Raw genomic sequence first — 19,269 nt, forward strand, 5'->3', positions numbered from 1 at the left:
CCCAGGCACATCTCAAAATGTCGAAGTATAGCCGTGTGCGCTAAGTTCCGACTCATAATGAATACGCATGATCCCTCATGCCCTTGAATAGCAAGATGTGCTCTGTGCAGCCCCCTCCATGCTTCACTTAATTGTCCTTTGTCAAACCCCATTGGCTAAAATATTTGCACTTGTAGGTTTGCCATTGAGTGCTAAACCTCTTTTAAGATCCAGAAAAGAATGGTTCTGCATTTGTAAAAGGATTAGTTAAACAAAGGTTTATCTTCTTTCAGAGATTGGGAGTAGGTGGGGAGTTGGAGTTGCAGGGCTTAACATCTTGTGAGTCTGTACACACCTGCGAACATTTGTGGGTATTCACAAACAGCTCTCTGCACCCTAATTCCACACTGGAAAATGTACTGCTGACTGTGACAAGAATGAATCTTTTTCCAGGGCAGGAAGGGATCACATCTAAAATTGGTGAGGGGTTAGGAAAGATACTTCACAGGAAAAAAATATTGTTCCTGTATGAGAAAAAGAGAAACAAGCTTTGGCAAAGTCAAAATGTCTGGGTTAATGTGCTAAAACATGCTCAATTAGCATTTTCAAATGAGACCTATTGGAGGAAGTCTGCAAGTTCTGAAAGAGGACTGTGGTTGTAAATTAGCCCCTCCTATAGATCAATGTAAGCACTTTGTGGAGGCAGAAGAGTGCACCCAAATAACTAATAGTATTAGGTTAGCGATCAATACTCCATTTGGCTTAGCCAAGATGTGACTGACAAGGTCTCAAACCAAAGGATGAAAGAGGTTGGTCAAAGAAAGCCAGTATTTGAAATGGGCTACTCCAAATCCCACTCCAAGTTTATTGTGAACAGTAGGCGTGTTTGACATCTATGCTGTGAAAACCCAGACTTAAAATGTACCATAGAACTTAGAACACATAAGCATGTCCATGCAGAAACGTCTTTGCATTGTCAGAAATAGAAATTCACAAAGTGCTGCAGCAGTACAGGAAATCTACAACTGCTTCTGGTTTCCTTGAATAGTTCTGGAAAATGTTGTGAAGTTCTGGAAGTCGTAAATAAGCATCAATGCATGGTTGTAGACCTGCAGGTGCAGCATTACTGCTTTTTGTGAGTATTGAGTACTTTGTGGTTAATAACTTTAGGAATATCCCTCTCATAACCTTATCCCTGAGAACCTCAGTCCCTTATTTGCTTGAAAGTAGACACCCTGATATTACTTAGCCAATGATCCAAGACCGGTGCAAAGCAATAGCTTCTATATGATTGCAGTAGCCAATGCATGTGCTGGCTCTAGTTTTCTGTTTATATCACACCTCATTTTCAAAAATACCACCATGCTGTGGTGTTAGTGGCAAGGTAGCCAAGTACCACGAGTACCAGTGCACACAGCCACGTGAAAGGGAGGCAATGCCGTGATACCACCCCGGGGAGGAGGTCACCCTCACTCCATACATTGGATTGGATTGCTTCAGCATTATCCAAATGTGCTGTGAGGCTTTCTGGTAGCCCCACTGGTATCTCCTGCTAACGTTGCCTGAAACCCACCTCCCAGCAAAATTGTGTGTATTTTGTTCTACGCAAGACGTGTGTCCGAGAAGAGGGTGCTGTGGGAATTTACTCTGCCGGCGGAGTGTAATCACTGACATTGGCACACACCCTCTGCTCCTCGCCTTGGACTTTTGGAATATTTTGACACTAGGAGTAACCTACCCTTGATACTGGCTGTACTCTGCCACCCGTTACCCTATACTGGCCAAGACCCCTAAATCTAGACAAAGAAAACTTCCATATTACTCCATTGATAGTCACAATGTAAGAAGGTTTTACAAAAGACTACCAAAAATGTTGAATGTGACAGTTTCAGGTTGCAACAAATTGCCCAGCTGTCAGAAACGTATCCTGTATGGCGTGCACTTCCGGCCTTAAATTTGCCGCCCCAGGAAGCCCCAGAAAGCATGAATCATTGAACTGCTCGTGGCTGATGAGTAACCACCGTGCTCCTGGTCTACTAATCTTTACCACCGCTGTATCTCAGTGCGGCACCGTCACCATGGCAACGCAAAGAAAATAACATACTTGCAAGAGTGGAGTTCAAATCTGCTGTTTGGAAGCTTCTACAGTAGGCAGCGGTTAGTTGCTACAGAAGACCTTCATTTCCAGCAGACTCCTGATCATTTTCAAAATCGAAATGATGTGCTGTCTTGTTTTTTTAATTTCTTTATTTTTTTTGCTCTAAATAAAAATCAGTTTTTTATATTTTTGAAACGCTTTCTATGTGTCGTACAGCAGGGCTTATTTTAAATGTGTTGGGGATGTGTTCAGTAATAGCTTGTTGAAGTCCTGGATTTTCCCTTCATGGTTTTAGGGCAAATGTCAGCCGACACTTGCAAGCTTGAAAATTCATTTTATTAACACTTGCCTCATCTCATCTCTTAGCTTTATAGACTGCATGCGCCCAGCTGTTTCCAGAGTTCTGCACAATAAAGTTCATTTCTGCCCTATGAAAAATGTATCTGTTTGAATTGTTGCAAGTCTGTAGCAGCTTGCTTTTGGCTTGAGTGACCTATGCGTTTGGAAATGTGAGTGGCGATGTGATATCTAATGTGACCAGTAATGTAAGTAGCTACATAAGTGGCAGAGTGGGCGGCAATGTTATCTGTAAATGTGAGTCGCAATAGGATGTCTGATGTGGGTGGCAATGTGACTGGAAATGTGAGTGGTAACATGAGTGGCACAATCAGCAGCAATATTTGAATGTGTGTTTCAAAGTTATTTGTAGTGTGAGTTCAAATGTATTTGTAATGTGTGTTTCAAAGTTATTTGTAATGTGTGCCAATGTGAACAGTTGTTAGAAAAGTAATGTGAGTGATGGCATCAGTGCCTCTGCTGGATCAAGGACTGCTTGTGTGTGTTTAGTCCAAAAGAACACAACACTATAACCTACATGGACATACTTCCCTAAGTCTAGACTCCTTGTTCTTTTATACATACAGATACCATTATTGGGATTGGCACTGGTTGATACATCATCCAAGGGATGAGGCAGTTACCTCGGTGCTCGGTTATTTTTCTTCATGAGTTATATTCTCCAGTATCTTATACATTTCTTCTGTTGAGTCTCTCTCTAAACCCGAGAGTAAGTATAAAACCTTCCAGAAGCCTCTAACGGAGCACACACACACTAACTCTTGCACGCGCACACACACACACACCTATATACACACCCACACCCACATATACACACACACTAACTCTTGTGCGCGCACACACTAACTCTTGCGCGCGCGCACACACACTAACTCTTGCGCGCGCACACACTAACTCTTGCGCGCGCGCACACACACACACTGTAACTCTCTCTCACACACACACACACACACACACACACACCCACTCACACACACCCACCCACTCACACACAAACACACACACACACCCACTCACACACACCCACCCACTCACACACACAAACACACACACACACACACAAACACACACACACACACACACACACACTGTAACTATCACACACTCACACACAATCATACTTTAAAACACACACACTCACACACGCATTTACACACACATACTCAAACCCACAGATTAACACACACCCAATTAATCTCTATTACTGCGATTGCTCAATCGATTAAAAGCTTACTGCAGACATCTGCAAGCCACACGTTCAAATCCAAGCAGCTTATGATCCTTTCTAGGACAAGATTTTGAGTGACATGAAGATATGTAATAGCAGCATGGCTTATTTACAGGGTGTTGAAAAGGAAGGCGTGCAGTATAAAATAGTCAACAAACAAAGAATGGCCTGGTCAGGAACCTGTAAGTATGCCACAACTGAGCCAGTGCCCCAAAACCATTAGTAGCACTAGAAGTGATAGCCCGGGTCTGCGAGGAAAATTCCCATCAGCCCACCCATGTGGTGGAATGTCGTCATGTGGGAGATGTCACCAATCCCAATCTCAAGCAGTGCACCTAGTCATGGTGCAGAGATAGACTACCATGGTGTAACTTCAAACCACTGGGCTTCACTGGTGATGCTAATGGGGTGCAGTGCAAAAAACAAAAGTGAAGGACGTGAAGAACAGGCGGTTAGACACGATGTTTCGCAGCTGCAAACTATCGAACGGAGTACGTTCCACAATTTCTCTAAACTTGAGCAGCAGGCGGTAAAAAATCTCTCACTTGATCCGTCCATCATCATAAAACCGGCGGACAAAGGGGGAGCCACTGTTGTCATGGATTTGGAACAGTACCGTCAGGAATGCCTTAGACAGCTAGACAACGACAAATTCTACCGTCGTCTCACCTCAGACCCCACCCAGAGTTTACTCACTGAAATCAAAACTTTGGTGGACGAAGGGACCACAGAGGGTTGGATTACACCTCACGAGGCCAGATTCCTTGTAAAAGAGAAACCCACAATTCCTGGTTTCTACTGTCTCCCCAAAATCCATAAGGCCACGAGACCGCCACCAGGCCGTCCGATCATCTCAGGGATTGGTTCCATTTTGGAACCACTCTCCACTTTTGTAGATCACTTTCTTAGACCTCTTGTTAAGAAAATGCCCACGTATCTGGAGGACACAGCCGATGTCCTCAGACTATTACCAACCATTGAATACAACGTGGAGACTGACCTTATGGTCAGTTTTGATGTAGAATCTCTCTACACCTGTATTCCCCAACAAGACACTTTGGATACAGTCAGAGGCCTTCTGTCAATGGAAGATCTGGACAGCATAACCCCGGTTAACTTTATCCTTTCTCTTGCAGAACTGGCAATGAGGCAAAATTATTTCAAATTTGAAGACCAGCTGTTTCTACAGATCTCCGGGACCTCCATGGGGAGTGTCTTTGCCCCAAGTTTGGCAAATCTTTATGTACACCAAATGGAACAAACCCAGATCCTCAACCATAGCAACCCTTTCTCTAAACACCTGGTGCTATGGAAGAGGTATATAGATGACGTCCTGGTAGTGTGGCGAGGCTCTATCCCTGAAGTACAGGCCTTCCACACTTGGCTCAATGGATGTAATCCTCATCTCAAGTTTACGCTAGAGTACAGCCATATAAGACTTCCCTTCCTTGATCTATCCATCTTTCCCGAGGATGGAGGTCTCCGTAGTGAGCTGTTTACCAAACCGATGGCAAGAAATTCACTCTTGTCATTCGACAGTCATCACCCACGCTCCCTGAGGGAGAATCTCCCGGTGGGTCAGTTCCTCCGGGTCAGGAGGAATTGTTCATCCTTACAACTTTTCAACAAGCATGCAACCACACTAGCCACTCATCTAGAGGAACGCTATTATCCCAAGCACCTTGTGAAGAAAGCGTGGAAACGTGCCTCGAACAATAACCGCGAGGCACTGATTGAGAAACGCCCACCCAAACCACCTATGGAACGCCTAACATTTGTGAGCACGTTCAGTACAATGTCCAACTCTGTCCAGAAAATGGTACGCAAACACTGGACGATTCTGAATAGCACTGGAGCTAACCTTCCATCACCACTGTTCTCGTTTAAAAGGGCACCGAGTCTTCGAGACACTCTTGTTCATACAAGACCTAGAACTACCAAGACTGACGGCTCGACAACCCTATGGAACCTTCCTCCGGTTTCTGGCCACTACCCCTGTGGGTCATGTAGTGTCTGCCCCCAGACTGAGAAAACCACTACAGTTGACATAGGGACTGGGAGGTCATGGTCGCTCAAGAAGCATACTAATTGCAACACCGACAACGCTATCTATATGATAACGTGTCCCTGTTCCCTCAGATACGTTGGCTACACCACCCGTAAGATCAAATTAAGAATAGGGGAGCATAAAAGCACCATTAGGTGTCGCAAACAGTCTACCAAATTAACCAACCACTTTCTGGAGCGAGGACATAATGCTGATGAAATGAAATGGGTCATTATAGAACGGCCATTCATTCCGTCTCACATCAGTGATGTGGCAAAATTTCTTTTTAAAAAGGAGCAGAAATGGATTTTTCTTTTGAAAAGTCATACACAAGGTTTGAATGATGACATACCGTGGACATCGCTGTAATCCAACCAGTCCACAGATTGCGTCATCTGCCTTCCACTCTGATTAACCCTGTCATCATTTTTTTAGGTCATCATAATCCCATCCTTGACCATATATGGTGACTAAGCGCTTTTTAATAGTGGTCGACATAAGTAACTGTCTATTGTACAATAGTTCTAGTGTTTAGACTTTCAGTCAATAGGATTTGTTCATATTAACACTTACATTCTAACACACTTAGTAGGGGTTAGAAATGAACACATCCCCATAGATCCATTGTGATTTATAATGCGTTAGAGATGGTTATCTGTTTTAAATAACAAAGCTCCGCTTTTGCGTTAACTCACACCGCCATTCGATGTGTCTCTATTACGGCGCATGCGCAGTTCAATCTGGCGCATGCGCGGCTAGACACACATGGTCCGAAGCCCGCGCATGCGCGTTGCGGTCACTATGCGGTGCGCATGCGTGCTCCTACTCCAGGACTCATGCATCGCACTACAGGCTGTCTAGAGCATGCGCTCTTGAGCGCTGTCATCCCGGTAACAAGGCGGACGCGCCTGCAAATTAAAAACAGCTGTTACTAGTTGTCCAATTAGACAGTGTATAAATACACATGCGCCCTGCACGTCGGTACCTCCGTTCCTTCTCGGACGCCGGCATCGAGGTACCGACGGACAGGTAGGGTCTTCCAATCTGTGGTCTTTACAGGGCGAGTTATTGCAGTACTAGTATGAGAGCGCTAGAATGGCCCAATCGACCATACACCTTCCAACACTTGCCCTGGACTTGGTGATTGATAGCGTCAGAGCCTACTCTAATGAATTTATAGCGCTGAACACAGTCCTCCCAGGGGTGGCCTAGCCCCCCAACTTTTCTGAAATAATCCTTGCAGAGTCCCTCAGTCATTTTTCTTATATGTGGTTGAGTCTTTTTTCTGCTTAAAGCTAGGTATTGTTAAGACTTATCTTGGAAATGGTAGCTAATTTGGCTTGTAGTCCCTTCGCTATTTTTCAAAGGCACTTTCCTGTCCATTTCCCTCCTTAACTAGAGCGGGGCCTCCCTTTTTCCCGAGTTGGTTCCGGGTGAGGTGAGGCGTACTCCCACATAATGCTGGGTAAGTTACTATATATTTACATGTTGGTGATTTTTATACACTGATTTCAACATAGCTGTATGAATTAGCGGGGAGAGATTTTCTCCTTCGCCCTGTTATGTGTGCCTAGCAACTTGTGCTTGTTCTCTTGTAACCTGTTGTGCACTATATGGTTTTTGATTTACGCTTACATCTCTTCCTTAGGAGATACATAAAGTTCTGGATTCCCTACAGTATTCATCTGGGCTCAGAGGAACTGGTAGGATCTATCCTTTGTACATCAGCGTACATCACTATTTTCTTTTGCAGTCGCAGTTTCTTTAATGGTCCTGAAGAAAGCTAAGACCAACAGTCATAATAGCTGAAACATGTCGACCTTCACTCACTTTGCCCACATATAGTTATTATTTCAAACTATTCAGGCAATATATTTTAATCTTGACCCAGGCGCCTTACTGATTAAAATTAATTTAGGCCCTTGGAGTTAATTTTATCTTCACGTCCTTCACTTTTGTTTTTTGCACTGCACCCCATTAGCATCACCAGTGAAGCCCAGTGGTTTGAAGTTACACCATGGTAGTCTATCTCTGCACCATGACTAGGTGCACTGCTTGAGATTGGGATTGGTGACATCTCCCACATGACGACATTCCACCACATGGGTGGGCTGATGGGAATTTTCCTCGCAGACCCGGGCTATCACTTCTAGTGCTACTAATGGTTTTGGGGCACTGGCTCAGTTGCGGCATACTTACAGGTTCCTGACCAGGCCATTCTTTGTTTGTTGACGGTTTCTCTAAGGGCACGAGTGGTTCTTGGTCATTAAATATAGCCCTTCATTGACCCTCCTCACACTTATTTCCTGTGCAGTATAAAATACCCTATTAAAAAAACTGATATTTATTATCAGTACACATACTCCACAAAAGTACATACCACAAATGCATAGGACACTCTACGCCTACACACAGCACTACCTACTGCAGCCACCACCACACACATCCTAAAACCAGGCCTAACCTCACACACAATCGCCTGCAACGTACACACCCAAAAAAACCTGTTTGCCACAAAATCACATGCACTCCACATCCACTTCAGGACCTGCATACACATTGTATTATGTTATTTTAATGTAGAGCGCGCATAAATCACCCCGGGAGGGGTATCTCTTCACAACCAATGCCTCAAGTATTTTCCTGAAGAGAAAGTAATCCAAACACATATACTCAGACACACACCCCGCACAGTCCAGACTTGCACACATCTCTGTTCTCCCCACCCACAATCACATACAAGTTCCCACACAAATTACTACACAAACAAACACACCACTCCATCCAAAAGCGCAAGTCTATCAGCATAGTTCCCTTTTGGGTTATTGCCCTTCCATAACAGTTTACTTAAGCAAAGCCCCCCGCAGTGAAGAGTGACAAGCTGTCTTATATGTTCATTTTTCTTTAAAAAAAAAACAAAAACGATTTGTGTTGAAACGCCAAATGCTCTCCAAATCCATATTAAATAACTCTTGTCCCTGTCTAAAGTTCACACATGCCCTACACATATTGTTACTACTCAGTGGGCTAGTACAGTTCCCTTGCAGTGCAGAGGCGCCTTCAATGAGATGAGATTTTCAGAGGTTTAAAGGACTTTTAGTAACTGACTTATAAGGAGTAAATTCGATAGCAGCAAGTAAAACAATGTGAGGGCTTAGAAACCTAGGTACTGTGTTTACATAGAGCTATTTAAACTTCATAATACGTCTTTGAATCACTTTTTTTTAAGTTTCAGAGATTGCAGTAACTATGTTTCTGCTTTCATAAAGGCTCATATTTGAGTCTGCTTTCTGGCAGTACACAGCTTGGGTGCAGGATGTTTTTATTAGATAGTCTAATTTTCTGCTGGATACAATAGGGCAGCTCTGAATAGCCCAGCGGTCTGCAAAGGGCACATCCCATCCTGCCCACGCAAACCCTGGCAGAGTGAGGAAGCAGAAAGTTGTCCGTACACGCAAGGTTGAATGCAGTGGAGACTGGTCATTTTTGCAGGGCGGGGGACAGGCCACACACACTCACGTATGCACTCACTCACACCTGTGCATTCACACACACTCATTCACTACACTCACTACCAAATTGTAAATGTAAATGTAAATGTGTATACTTGTAAAGGGCACTGTGACTCCACCTCGGAGTGTCCTGGCGCTGTATACCGCTGTGGAACCCATCCTGGCTTTCCCTGTGAGATGGTCCCTCCTGGGCACTCCCAAGGTGAAGCCAGGCATCCCCGGCGCTGAAGGGGCCGTTGTGGAGATTAAGCAAGCTGTTGCCCAGAGTTGCAGAGTGGAACCCATGGTTAGAGTAGGCGCTGAGGCGAGAATTATCAGGTCCGCGGACATTGACCCAAGACCCTGCTGCGTCGGGAATTGAACCCTGGTCCCGGGCCGACCTCTGCTTCCGGGTCTGCCGCTTCTAACCATACATACACACACACAACATTTAAAAAACAGAACACTTGCCTGCAGCTGCTCTTGGGGAGGGAAACCTCGGAGGTTCCAGGGGAGATGGGGCTGCTGCTGTGACAGCCAATGAGAGAAAGCTGCAGTCCCTACCTCATCCTCGAGTGGGATGGAGTCAGCAAGAGTTGGTGACCCCCGTATACTCTGTGACGAGGTGTCAGTGATAGACACTCGGCCATGGCCACTTCAGGGCTTAAAACTGAACCACCCAGGTGCAAGGTTATTAATGACAGTCCCTGTCTTTTTGTGGTGCTTTGCCAGGCTGAAGAGGTCCCGTCCACAGGAAGTGTGACATCTCCATCCCAGCAAATTTCACGCTCTGGCAGTCAGGAGCCTGTGAATTTAGCGCATGTATTGGTCCTGGCTGACTGACCTGAACAAGAAGGGTGATTGTCAGACTGATCTTTGTTCAGCCTGACAGACACTATTCTGGTTGGGGGAAGTTTGGGGGGGGCGGGAGGGAGTGGGGGGGGGCCGGGCGTAGCCCCTCTGCCCGTAAGGTGTTGCTGGCTTATTTTATGGAACATACCTAATCTTTATATGGGTTCTAGGTTGATTTTAAAACATTCAGTTAATATCCATTATTAGTTCTGACATTAGCCAAGATCTTTTGATTCAACCAGCAAACCAAATATAAATCTCTATGGTCTGTTGTATCAGACATGCAAATGAGTTGCTCCTTATGGAAAGGAACATAAAACAACTCCATTTTAGAAACTTCACTGCATCCTGTGGCTACGTCACATGTCATTACACGTACATTTACACCACCCTTTTACCTTTTTTACTTTACATTACTTATAGGCCTGCACTTATTATGGATAAAGCAAATGTGCATTTTCAAGCCTGCAAGTTCTTGTCTCAGTGGAGGAATTGGACAGAGGCGCTTTTGATAACCTAGAGTCGACGCAAGATCTTAATGTACCTGGAAGACAAGGCGTCTCATGTACTATTCTGAGTCGCAAACCAGGGATATGCAATTTTCACATCGCCTAGTTTGTGAATAGGGAATGCAATTTGCAATGTGACCTATGCCTGTACTAATATTTCACAATGCTAATTTTATATTGGCAGGGGTCACACAATAACCTGTTTATTGAGTATTAGGCATGTCTTCATTTGCAATCCACCCAAGCCTCCCAAAGCTAGCTGACATGATTCCTGAATGGGAATGTATCCTAGAAGTAAACTTCCTCTTTACGGATCTGATACTCCCTCTTTTAAGACGTATGCCTAGTGCTTAATTTGAGCCAATGATTGCCGGTTGGGGGCACCAGCATTTATTTTTGTGGACAAGCACCTTTTTTTCTGCATTAGAGAACAAGAGACTGAAAAACTAACAAAGCGTAAAGGCAGAGGAAGAGAAAGATGAAAAACCCCAGGAGCCTGCAAGAGTGAGATAAAGGGACAGGGAGCTTCTGGCAGTGCATAAATAGGCCTGAGGTGGATTCAAGACCACACTGCCTTGGCACTTGGTGCGCCGACATTTACATGCACCGGCCGCGTGTTTCAGAGCAGAGCTTTGTGCACCAACACTTATTCTTATATAAATTAAGTACTGTATACAGCTCTGATTAAATGCTTGCCATCACTACTTCAGCCACAAACCATTGTTACATCCTTTACTAAATCTCAAATAGGAAGGGGGCATCCCTTTCATACCTGCTCATATTTGCTATTCTGATGGGGTCGAGCCAGTGTTTTCAGAAGTCAGAAATCCTTTTCAGATCCATTCAAGTGCCTTTGTAAATACAAAAAAAGTTTTTTCCCACAAAGCCTGTAGTTTTGCGGATTGCAGGCTTTGCGACCATTAAATACCTTTGTACGAATGCACCGCCTTACTACAAATTATTTCCCCCCGCAGGCAATTACAACGCGGTTGTTACAAAGACCACATTGTAACGGTGCTTACCCCTTTGTACACCAGGCACCCTTTTCTTTAAGCTCAGCTTCAAAACTTAACCCAACTGTGTGAACCTTGGCACACGACTTCTGCTGCTTGAGGCTTTCGTCACACGCCGTCAATTATACAGCAAGTAATTGGGAGTGAATTAAGACAGGCCACTCCCAACCGTAGATTTATATAGCATGTTGTGTTATGTGTAATGTGTTGCCACCCTGATGCCAGTAAAGGCAGTGGAAGTAAAACCTGGGGCATAGCCAGGATTAAGCATCTGTCTCAGCTTCAGGCCCATCCTTAAAGTATTCGCCGAATACCTGCCTAGCCGGCACACAGCCTCCACCCTGAGCTGGCAAAACCACTGCCACGTAAACCAATCCGAATCCATTCATTTGGTCAGAAACACACCATCCATGCAAACGGATATGCAAAGCATCAAACCTCATGAGGTCTCTGCCTTTCAGTTGAGGTGCTTTTTGCAGCAAAACTAGTTCCTCCACATTTTCTGCTTGAACAGGGCTAATCTTACTGGGCCTCTTTAATGCAGGTTTCCCATGGAGCGCAGGAATACTTGGTGAATAGGGTCCAAATCTTTTACAATTAATTACACATTATTTTCCTTTGCATGTGACCTCTTGCAAAGTACATTTCTTTGCTTAATCAGTAGGTTTGGGGCCTGCGAAATCTGTATGTGGAGAAAAGAGCTTGGTATGTTATTAGATAGCATGGAAAAAGGTTGGTCAAACCAGCACATGACCCCTGTGAATTACAATTAGGGCTCCTGGTTTTATGGTATTTTTTTTAAACATTTCTTTAACATTTCTGTCTGTATTTAACCATATTTATTTTTTAGCCGCCTCATTTGTGTCTATCAATATTTATTTTGTGGTTTGCGAATAAGCGGAGTCGAAAACAGTACATTCCCACATTTAATTAACTGATAAACATGCACTCGTACTTTGATGCCTGCCAAGTTTTTAACAAATTCAGCAGCCAAATATAGCAAAATACGACACCCACAGGAAAATATTAGCATTTTACTACAAATATATTTTAACATATGACTTTATTTGAAGTTGTCTTAACCTGTTTTTTAAACTCTCCATGCTGTCTATCTGCGCTTTTGTTATCTTGGAATTCAAAACAGACAGCATGGAAAGTCACTGTTTATAAGCACAATTAAACACACTGCAGTTCTGTGATGAACGACCTATTTGTTTTTCACTCCTCAGCTCAGCAGTAGTGTGCATTGTGGTTTTGTGATTTTAATCAGGTGGGAGTTAGCCTGCATGGTGGTTTTGTGTGGTTTGTGTCATCTGAGAGGTACTATGCACTGTGGTTTGAGGTTTTTCTTAATAAGCACTGAGGTAGTCTGCCTGGTGGTTTTATATGATTTTTATCAGAGAATAGTAAGCTGCCTGGTGGTTTTGAGTGATATAATCAGCCGTTCATTAGGCTGCTTGGGGGCTCGGTGTGATTTTTGTTTTTTACCAGGCGAGAGGTAGACTGTATTGTGTTTTGTGTGCTTTTTATAAGCTCAAATGTGGGATGCCAATTTTCTTGTGAATTCTCTCGGGCCAGAGGTAGGCAGCATATTTGATTTTGTGTTTTCAGGTGGGAGCTTGCTGAAGGATTGCGTTGTGTGGGTTTATCAGCTGAGAAATAGGCTACAAGGAGGTTGTGTGTGATTTTTTACTTCACGTGGGAGGTTGTCGTCATGACTTTGCGTGACATATCAGATGTAGGATGCAAGGTGGCTTTAAGACGTTGTTACCATCTGGGAGGTAGGCGCATAATGGTTTGCGTGATTTGCCCCAGATGGGAGGAAGAATGCATGGTGGTTTTAGATTTTATTATTTCTCAACTCAACGGTTGACCGCCTTATGGTTCTTGTGCCATTTGTATCAGTTGGGCTGAAGACTACATGGGGTCTTTTTGATTCCATCAGGTAAGAGATAGGTTGCATAGTGGAATTTTATATGGTGAAAGGCAGGTTGTCTAGGGATTTGTGATTTTTATCAGCTAGGTGGTGGCTTGTGATTCTTTTATTAGCCAAGCAATAGGGTGCAGGTTGGAATTTTGTAATGTGAAACGTAGACTGTCTAGTGATTTTGTGATTTTTTTTTTTCAGCTGGGCGTTAAGTAGGAATGGGCGTAACTCGCATAATTTGCTGTTGTGTAATTACATGAAATGACAACAAGATTAAGCGGAATTACGCAAGGACTGTTACCCTGCATTTAGAGCTATTTTCGCAGTGCACAATGCATCTATCCAAAATGAACCATAGGATGTATTTTGTGCAAAGCAAATTGCACTAAATACAACAAGAGAGGAACAGTAGCACACAGCATACGCTCGTGATCTGTTCCTGTGTTCTTGTGGTAGGCGTTTTTATCCTGAATTACGTGAGCGGGCGCTATTGTGTAATTTACGGTAATTTCACTAGACAAGAGTAACGCAAAATTACAAAAATTAATCAGGTTGCACCAGCGTTATTCAAAGTTCGCCCCGGCCTAGTGGTCGGCGGCATGGTGGTTTTGTGTGATTTGTAGTTTGCATTAGATAGGCCATTAAACGACTGGACTTGCTCAGTGCTTTTGTAGGAATAGTGAAGCTTGCTTCTTAAACAATCACGATCAGTGACTACCAATTCCCTGCACTCAAAGTGGGTATGTCCTGGATAAACTACATATTGATCATTAGCCACTCTGAACACTAGATATTGAGGGATATTATAATCTTTGCATCCTCAAGCAAATATTCCAGATCTCGGTGTCATGTGTCAGTGCTTTTATGGTCACACACAGTTAATTCTTTGGTTGCCTCCAGCTAAAAGATTACATTAAATATATGCCTAAAAAGAGAGAGAGGTGGAACAAGTTGGGTAAAGCATGAACAGTTTTTAATTTCATTGTCTAGTGAGCCGGTGTCGTGCACTGTTGATCATTCGTGGCGGATGCCTCCATCTCTTGTTCGCTATTGCATGCGTGAGGTGAGACAGCAAAGGCATTTGCACGCTTCATTACATTTCAGCTACACATGTTAGAAGATGAACTTGGTCCATGACCGGTGGCATAGTAATAGCACTGGGCTATTTGTTGGCTTGGAGTACATTTTGTAAGATGAGTCCTTCAGTGTTGCTCCTGCTGCTGCTGTGCAGGGCCAGAATTGTAAGCCAAAACAGTGATACAGTGCTGGGGTTTGAGGAATGAGACCTTCCACTGAGCAAATGTTATCTGTGTACATTGCACTATTAGACCAATAACTTTTATGGAATCCATCGTATTTGGATGGATTCTTGCAGCTGGCAGTACCCGGAGACATCCTGATGCTGAAGCTCAAAGAAATGAAAAGACTCGGCTAAAGAACTACCACCGGCAAGGGTAGGCATCCACAGCCCTGGGTATACAGACTCTAGGGGCATGATGTACCAAGCCATTTTGCCATTTGCGATTGGGAAAAGACATTCCTAACCGCAAAATGGGTAAACCAATTCATTCCATATTGCAATTAGGAAGGGGCGTTCCCATGTATTTGCAATTCAAAATAAGATGTATCAATGGATAGTGATCGCAACCGCGGTTGCAATTGATTGAAAAATTGTCAACTCCTCAAGGAGGTGGTAACCCATTCTCAGTACCCAGAAGACATGCCCCTAGCATGAACACCCAAGTATTTTATGTTTTTATATGTAAAATATATTGGCGTCTTGATTTGTATCTTTTTAAGGAGGTACCTTTCTTAGTCTCCCTCTATAAGGAGGCGCTTGGGGAAAAAGTCATAGGGATTTCCAGAGTGTTTCATTTTGAGCAAAGAGCCCTTACATCTCTCCCACTCCAATACTCCTGTGAGCATCACACGACTGAACTGTGAACTTTGTGTATTGTCAGTGGTTGAAACATTTCCCAAAGAATTATTAATATTTTTACATTTTTCATCCATGTCTAGAAAACTATCAATTCACTTTCATCTTTATTCATGTCACTTGGAAACAGCCACAAGTTTCCCGCAGAACAAGATACCTGGAACTGTGGCTTCGTCCACATTTTTTCTAAGGTCATAGAGCTTTGCTCTTGAAATTGGTCTCTATCTCTCTAACCGGTATCACACACTTCATTTGCTTTGGAGAGAAATGCTAGAATAAAATGTATTAAGATTAGTGTTGCAAGTCTAGGATTATCTCTGGTTAACTGAGGTTTACTTCTGAGGAACACACCATGTTACGTCAGGTCTTGGTGTTGCACTGATAATCACATGGGTCTTCCCGAGTTGAAGGCAGCCAAGCCAAGGAGTGTGCTTTATTAAATGGAGGAGGGAGGGGTACTTGAGTCAAGTGGACCATCTTTAATATCTCTAGTGTCTGAGACATCTATGCATCCACCTGTAAGTAAAAATAATTTTAACTGGTGATGCCTCTTTTATGCACATTTTGCAAACTGTGAGGTGGGTTAGGCAGGGGCCTCCGCCATTATGGTATACTTTTGTTTCCCCAAGAGCAAGATCAGTCTATCATAATGGGTGTTAGGATGTTAAGCCGTTCTGGACAAGGAGGTCCCCAAAAATTGCTTAGTTCTTCTTTTAGAGTAGACTAAGTCAGCGATTAGATTGGCAGTGTGTAATTTATGGATTTGCTCCACATTCGTTTATTATGTAAGAAATTACAACTGATTTTATGTCTTGCTTTTCATGTAGCCATTTTAAAGGCTAGGATAACCAACAAATAGTTTTTTGCTGATGGTGCGCTAGGGCATACTGATTACATCTTTTCCTTTTGGTGCTTTTCATGGGTAGGAGGACAGGGATCTGGTGCCAGCAGTTCTACAGCAGGATTTTAATATTTTAATGCAGGCTCCCATTTTTTGCATTTTTATTGATTTTTACAAATAAATACAGACCGAAACGGATGTGTTTTCTGTCTATATTTTTTTAAAGCAGAAAGATACAGAAAATTGTGCTTCTTATGAGTGACTCTCCACGTTGTCCTTCATTAATTCCAGGCCAACAGCAGAGCAGATAGAAAGCATGTGGATAAAAAAAAACAGGATGAAATTTCCTTAAATACAGACATTAGTTAACATATATTTGTGAATTATGCTGTATTTAAATGTGGGTGTAGTGTTTTGTTATATTTGGCTGCTTAATTTGCTACAATTTGACAGGCATCAAAGTATGAATGCATGTTTATCAGTTAAATAAATGTGGAAATATACCCTTTTATTTGTGTTCTCAAAACACAAAATAAATATGGATAAATACCAATAAAATGTCCAAAAGATAAATAAAGATAATCACAGACGGAAATGTACAAAAAATAAATAACATAAAACCAGGAGCCCTAATTTTAATGCAGGGCTGATATGGAAGAATTCCCAGTACATTTGGATGAAAGGAATGACCTCTTAGGCAAGATATATTTTCCCAAAGCTCGAAAAGGTGCAGCCCCAAGAAGTTATCGCACCAAGGAAAATATTTCTCTTTGCAGACTCTCTTTTTCATCCTTGGTAGTAAAGGCCTTTTTATCCATTTGCCGTCATCCTTAAATATTTGGTGTGGGTATGATCACCATTCTGCTGGTGAAACTTGAAGGCAACGAGCAACTCTTTTGTGACCCTGTTACGTACATGTACCCATGGTAACAGTTCTCCTGGGATGAAAGCATCAGCTCAGCAATGTAAGGGAAACTCCAGCTACAAATTTCCATTTTCAATTAAGAAAGCCACCACCATGGCGACCTTGCCATAACCAGCAATCAGCATTTGTAATGCCCTGTTTAAGTCAAATATGCAGTTTGAAAATCATGTGATTCTCATTAAGTGAGTGCCATATAATTTCCTCTGTGATATACACACTGTGTCTTTAGAGCTGGAGCTAACCGGCCCGGGATTGCAGAGGTTGTTCGGTGAGCCGCAAATTTTGAGTTGCAGTGCGTTTTATTGTAAAAAGCCAGATTTTAAATTACTGTGAAAATCTTAGTGGGTTTAAGAAGTTAAATAAGTTGCCCTCATGAGTACAGTAAGGTAGGGACTATCTGTATTTTAAAAGAGTGTGTTACTACAGTAAGCCTTGGAAAAAGTCCTTAGGGTGGTAAATCAGTGGGTTTGAACGCTAAGTATTTGGTTAACACGTTAACGCCAGTTGATACAGCCTCTGCTGATGTGAGTGGCTTGTAGGCTGAACATGGTAGAGTTCAGCTTGAAAGTGCTTCCTGCCCAGCCATCACTTCCTGTCCATGTCATCCTTCCACTGGCCGTATAGTAGTCCGAATGACAGAATCTCTGAGCCGTGTCCATGTCTGTTGATCACTGGGCTCGCCAGTAGATTTAAACTTTAGTCACTTCTCGTTTGCATTATAAAATTTTGTGATTAAGATTATCGCAATTAGAAATACTCTAGTTTAATTTTAATATGTATGATATCACTTGACCATAACTGACCAGTACAATTAGATGTCAAAAGTGACTGCTTTCTTTGGTGCACAGCCAAGTTTAAGGTTTACATCTTTGGGGATGGATTCTCCGACCTCCCCTATGTGCGGTGGATTAGGTTAGAGCGGCTATAGAGGCTGAGTAGTTAATTAATGTTGTGTCGCCCATGCTGTTTGAAAAAGTAGTGCAAATGATTCGAGCTTTTGGATGGGAGTGTATGAAGAGAGCTCCTTGCTCCATCTGGTGATGGACTGATCACCCTGGATACCACTGACCGTATCTTGAGTTGCTTTTTTAGGGAGGTAGAGAAGTGAGGCTATGAGCTGTTTAAGATTTACCCATCAACTTCTCTCTTGAGTAATGTTGACTCCCATTAGGTGGGCGGGGAACTGAATCGAGGATTTTCCCAAACCGGCCTATTGTACCTCTCGTATTACTCCAGTGTGTTTATAACTCTGAATTGGGAGGTGGTGGAAACACAGCATATTTTCTCTTTTAAAAGTGATCAACATGAAAATGTGTTTAACAGCATAGCAATTTATTGTAAATATTTGGAAATAAAACTCAGTGGAATTTTAATGATACTCTGAAGAAGAGTTTGAATAGTCAGTTGAAAATAGTCATAAGTTGGCAATTGAGTTAACTGAAAGTATATATAAATTTGATGTTTTATTTTGCAGACAGTAAAGCCATTGTGGATGGAAATTTGAAGCTAATCCTTGGCATGATATGGACCCTGATCCTGCATTATTCCATCTCTATGCCAGTTTGGGAAGATGAAGGGGATGATGATGCTAAGAAACAGACTCCTAAACAGAGACTTCTGGGATGGATTCAGAACAAAATTCCAGACTTGCCAATCACTAATTTCAGTCAGAACTGGCAAAATGGCAAAGCACTGGGTGCTCTGGTGGACAGCTGTGCTCCAGGTAAGAGTCTGATCTTTAAAATGTTTGTTTCCATCATCTTTCATTCTAACCTACCAATATCCCTCAACTCCCATTTCTACACCATGGCCCTAACCCTATGTTTTAACTGGGGGGTCTTAAAATAGTTTGTCTGCGAATTTGCATATCAAAACGTCAATGTTTTACCACTCGGGCTGTTCCTGAGGTGTGTATCAGAAGCTCTTTGTTCTGTATTACCCAAAGAGAGTCTGTAAGACTTGACATAATACATACCTAACCTTGTTGATTCCAAACCTACAGGAGTAATTTTGCGACCTTGTCAGTAAAAAGTAAGAACACTTCTGTAATGACTATTTCAGAGTCT

The 19,269-nt window shown here is 42.8% G+C and overlaps 1 protein-coding gene across 4 annotated transcripts in view; it reads left to right on the forward strand.

The window, feature by feature from the left end:
* The window catches only part of FLNB (filamin B), a 476,237-nt gene that overhangs the window by 161,130 nt on the left and 295,838 nt on the right, over positions 1-19,269 (forward strand). For all 4 annotated transcript variants that reach the window (XM_086939044.1, XM_086939045.1, XM_086939046.1 and 1 more), the window contains exon 2: positions 18,678-18,926. In XM_086939044.1, coding sequence (XP_086795170.1) covers positions 18,678-18,926 — 249 coding nt within the window. The remainder of the gene's footprint in view (positions 1-18,677; positions 18,927-19,269) is intronic.

This window comes from Lissotriton vulgaris, chromosome 9, assembly GCF_964263255.1.
Source record: "Lissotriton vulgaris chromosome 9, aLisVul1.2, whole genome shotgun sequence".
Classification (NCBI taxonomy): domain Eukaryota; kingdom Metazoa; phylum Chordata; class Amphibia; order Caudata; family Salamandridae; genus Lissotriton; species Lissotriton vulgaris.